General features: G+C 49.6%; 1 protein-coding gene across 1 annotated transcript; it reads left to right on the top strand.

The window, feature by feature from the left end:
* Positions 1-38: 38 nt before the first annotated feature.
* LOC120497346 (cell wall protein DAN4-like) lies at positions 39-4,047 on the top strand (the record flags this gene model as incomplete). Its single annotated transcript, XM_039698696.1, has 4 exons — positions 39-197; positions 1,378-1,998; positions 2,667-2,804; positions 3,901-4,047. Coding segments are annotated over exons 2-4 (646 nt in total), but the record flags the coding sequence as incomplete, so codon positions are not given.
* Between the last annotated feature and the right edge of the window lie 605 nt (positions 4,048-4,652).

Consider the following 4,652-nt stretch of genomic DNA (forward strand, 5'->3'; position numbering starts at 1 on the left):
TTGTCTGTTTTCTCTGTCCCTGCTGTTTCCAACAGTCACACCGAGCACAGCATCCCCTACATCGGAATTGACAAGCACTTCCACATCAGCGGAGACTCTCAGCAGCACCACGCCCACCACCACTACCAGCACCAGCACCAGCACCAGAACACCGACAACAACAACAACTACTACAACAATCATCCCAACTCCTGAACGTATGTTCCAAAACCAAATAATTCCCGCCCAAAGCCCTGTGCCTCCAGCTACAGTGGCAACAAATAATTCTCTGGCTCTGTTGTCATTTCTGGCCTTGCTGTGGGAGTAGTGAAGATCCATGAGCACCTCCATATGTGGCTCTGGAAGGGATCAGGGATGGGTGTAATTTCTGGGCAACCTGTGGCTAAACCTGGCCCTTGTTCTGGCTATTTAAAAGGAACAAGGATTTAGGGGACCTTGGGAGAAGGTCTTGTCTTCCCTGACTCAACAATGCTCCATGGAGGTATTTCATACCCGTGCCCGGATTAGACAGATACTGATGTGATGGGAATGTTGCTTTTGCTGCTATTGGACATTCTCCTTCAGCTGTTCAGAATATAGTCACTGGACCCAAGGTGTGCAGTGGAAGTGGGGCTAAAGTTTGTGGCAGTGGCATTTCAGGCTTTGTTTGGGCACAGCTATGCAGACTAATTTCCTTTCTCTCCTGTTTTGCTTCTGTGGCCATTGCAACAATTTACCAGGTGTTTGGGCTGTAGGATGCTTCCATGGCTTTTGCTGGCAGAGTTTGGGGATTGGTTTTAGAGCTCAGATTTCCACTTCTGACAGACACAAGCTCTGGCCAGCAGGATTCTACCAGCATTCCCATTGGTGCTTGTCTCCAGCAATCTGTGTGCTGCTGGAAAGCACTGGGAAGCACTGCTGGGAAGCAGCTGCGGTTTTGTCAGCAGCGTGTGTCCTGTGCCTGCTTTCCCTGTCATCAGGTGCCTTCCCAGTGGTTGGTTTCTGCATGAGATACTGAGGTGATGTGCATGGCCCAAGAAGCTGAGAGAGTGGCAGGAGTCTCTGCTTAGTCCCACTCTGCCTCCTGTATGGGTCTTATGTGCATGTTTTTTTGCAAAGGAGTGTCCATACAAAGCAGTGTGCCCCAGCTGGGAGACACACACACAACTCATGAGTGCCTGTGTCCTGATGTGGGCCAGGAGTGGTTTTCAGGGTCAAGAAGGAGAGGCCTGGCCCCACCACTGAGCTTTCTTATGGCCCATGTTGGCTAGTGCAGTAACAACCTGAGGGGCACTGCCTGGGAGTGCCCAGAGCACCACCTGTGTGTGCTGCTGGTGCCCTGCATTGCTGTCTCTCTCCTGTCTGTTTCTAACTATCCGTCTCGTTGTCTCCTCTCAGCGTGTGAGTGCATCTGGACGGACTGGATCGATGTGAGTTACCCAGATGGTTCTGACAGGAATGGTGGTGACTACGAAACCTTTGAGAACATTTGGAAGAAATACCCCTCCTGGGAGTGTGCGAAAGTTGAGAATATTTCATGCCGAGCAGAGAAATTCCCTAGCCATTCCATTGCAGATTTAGGGCAGAAAGTGGAATGCAACGTGAACGTAGGGCTCATCTGTAACAATAAGGATCAGCAGATAGGAGGTATAATACCAATGCCAGTCTGCCTCAACTACGAGATCAGTGTCTGCTGCACCCCCAACAAACCAGAGTGTCTTCCAACTCCAAGCACCACGAGCACCACAACTTCGACATCTTCCCCCACAACAAGCAGTGTGACCCCTCCAATATCAACCACCGCTCCAACGTCAACAACAGTGGAGACTACCAGCCCTACCAGCCCTACCAGCACCAGCACCAGCACCACCACCACCACGCTGCCCCCCAGCAGCACCACCACTAGTGGCAGCACGTCACAGACAACCACAACTGCTCCTGTCTCAACAACACCCGTTTCAACTACTTCAAGCACATCCACGCCCACACCAACATACACCACCACCACATCAACTCAAGGTACTTCTCTGATCTGTGCTCTCATGTGTTTCCTTGCTGTGGGGAACTGAAGGTCTGTGAGCACCTCCATTTGTGCCTCTCTCTGGGATCTGAGATTGGGATAATCGTTGTGTATCCCCTGAAAGGGCCTTTGCCCAAAGGTGGCCCTTGGGCTGGTTGTTTCAGAAGGAGCAAAAATACAGGGCTCTATGTCCTCCTCTCCTGTGGGGATCTTGAGCCTCTTGTGCATACATCCGTCCTTGACCACAGATTGCTGTCTCAGCTCTTACTCCATGAGTTAGTGAGGTGTTCAGGTAATGAGGCAGAGATAGAAAGCCCCCAGCAGATGAAAAGCATTACCCCTCCTCCTCTCTTCCTTGTAGAATCTTATCGATCTTCCTTATAGGTAGATCTCTCTGATTCAGTGAGAAGTACCTTGCAGCGCTATCCCCAGTGTCTTCACAAGGCAAGAAGGGCTGTGACCCATCCTGTGTGCGCATGCATGTCAAGGGTTCTGCTTTCTATGGCTGGAAAGGGAGGAGTGGTTCTGGGGACCTTAGTTTTCCTAAGGGGGGCTGACCTGTCTAGGTCTGTGGCCACTGCCTGATGGGCAGCTTCCGTTGAGTTCACATTGAGTCCCACTGATGCCTTTGTGCCTTTGTTTTCTCTGTCCCTGCTGTTTCTAACAGCCCCAACTCCACCCACACCAAGCACACCAAAATCGACAACCACTTCTACGTCACCGGAGACTCCCACGACCACCACCAGCCCTCTGAGCACAACTACCACTGTTCCTGAATCAACACCCACCATCTCAACTCCTCAAAGTATGTTCCCAATGATAGTAATTCCCATAAAAAACCCTCTGGCCCCAGGAACAGAATCAAAAAATAATTCTCTGGTTCTGTTGTCATGTCTAGCATGGCTGTGGCAGTAATGAATGTCTGTGAGTATCTCCATTTGTGGCTCTGTGTGGGATCAAAGATGTAACTTCTGGGCATTCCAGGTAATGAGTTGTGCCCAAAGTTCATTTGGGCTGTTTTAAAAGTGATGAAGATGCAGGGGTCCCAGGAAGAAGTTCTTGTCTTTCTTGATGCAACAGTGCTCTGAGAAGGTATTTCATCTTCCTGCCCAGCTAAGTCACATATTGAGCTGCTTTTGCAGCTGTTGGACCATGTGCTTCTGCTGGGCAGAATATGGTCACAGAACCCATGATGTGCAGTTGGACAATTATTTTGGTTCTTGACACTGGCATTTAGGGACTGTTTTAGGCTCAGCTGTATAGCCTTTTTCCCCCTCTCTTCTCCCTCTTGGCTGTGTCTGTGCTAATCTTTGGTTATAGATGTAGAAAGGAAGGATTCCTCTCCCATGCTTTTGGCTACCTGCTACCGCTTGTGGTGAACTGCGGTCTTTGGCTGATCAGATCCACTAGTAGTCTGTGATGTCCTTCATCAGGGTGACATTGGGAAAATCACATGACTATGAGGTAGAAATGTGTTCTGCTACATGATCCATTTCTGGAGCACAGATTCCCCTAAGTTCTTACTCTGTGAGTTAGCAAGTTGTTTAGGTAATGAGCCAGAGATAGAAAGCCCCAGACAGATCCAAAGCATTACTCCTTCTCATCTCTTAACTACTGCTAGGTCTCCCTAATTTTGTGAGAAGCACCTTCCAGCACCATCCCCAGTCTCTTCACTACAAAAGAAGGGCCATGACTATTTCTTTAGATGGATGTCAATGAGTTTTCTTTCTGGGCTGAGAAAGGAAGGGCTGGTTCTGGGGTCTGTTGCTCTGCTAAGGAGGGGTTGACCTCTCTAGCTCTGTGGCAGCTGCCTCATGTGCAACTTCTGTTCAGATCCAGCTGAGTCCCACTGATGCCTTTGTGCCTTTGTCTGATTTCTCTGTCCCTGCTGTTTCTAACAGGCACAACTCCATCCACACTGAGCACGCCAAAATCGACAACCACTTCCACATCACCAGAGACTCCCACCATCACCACCAGCCCTCCAAGCACAACAACAACAACAACCACTGTTACTGGATCAACAACAACCATGTCAACTCCTCAAAGTATGTTCCCAAAAGCAATAATTCTCACCAAAACCCCTCTGCCCCCAGGAACAGAATCAACAAATAATTTCTGGTTCTGTTGTCATGTCTGGCCTTGCTTTGGGAGTAGTGAAGGTCCATGAAACACCTCTATATGTGTCTCTAGGTGGGATCAGGGATGGGTGTAACTTCTGGGAATCCCAGGAAAAGTTCTGTGGCCAAATCTGACCCTTGGGCTGGCTGTTTCATAAGGAACAAGGATTTAGGGGTTCTTGGGGGAAGGTCTTGTCTTTCCTGACTCAACAGTGCTTCAAGGAGGTATTTCATGTTGGTACCCAGCTTAGACAGATGCTGAACAAATGGGCAACATTGCTTTTGCAGCTGTTGGACCGTGTCCTTCAGCTGTCCAGAATGTAGTCACTGGACCCATGGAGTGCAATTGCAGTGGGACTTGGTCTTGTGGAAGTGCATTTCAGGCTTTGTTTGGGCTCAGCCCTTTCACTTCAGGCCCCACACCCTCAAGATCCACCAGCACCACACCAGTAACAGAAACAACTATCCATGAGACCACTACCACCAGGATCCCAACCCCTCCAACAGGATTCCCTACCCCCACTTCCACCCCT

This window comes from Passer montanus, unplaced genomic scaffold (genome assembly GCF_014805655.1).
Source record: "Passer montanus isolate IOZ18808 unplaced genomic scaffold, ASM1480565v1 scaffold1288, whole genome shotgun sequence".
Classification (NCBI taxonomy): Eukaryota; Metazoa; Chordata; class Aves; order Passeriformes; family Passeridae; genus Passer; species Passer montanus.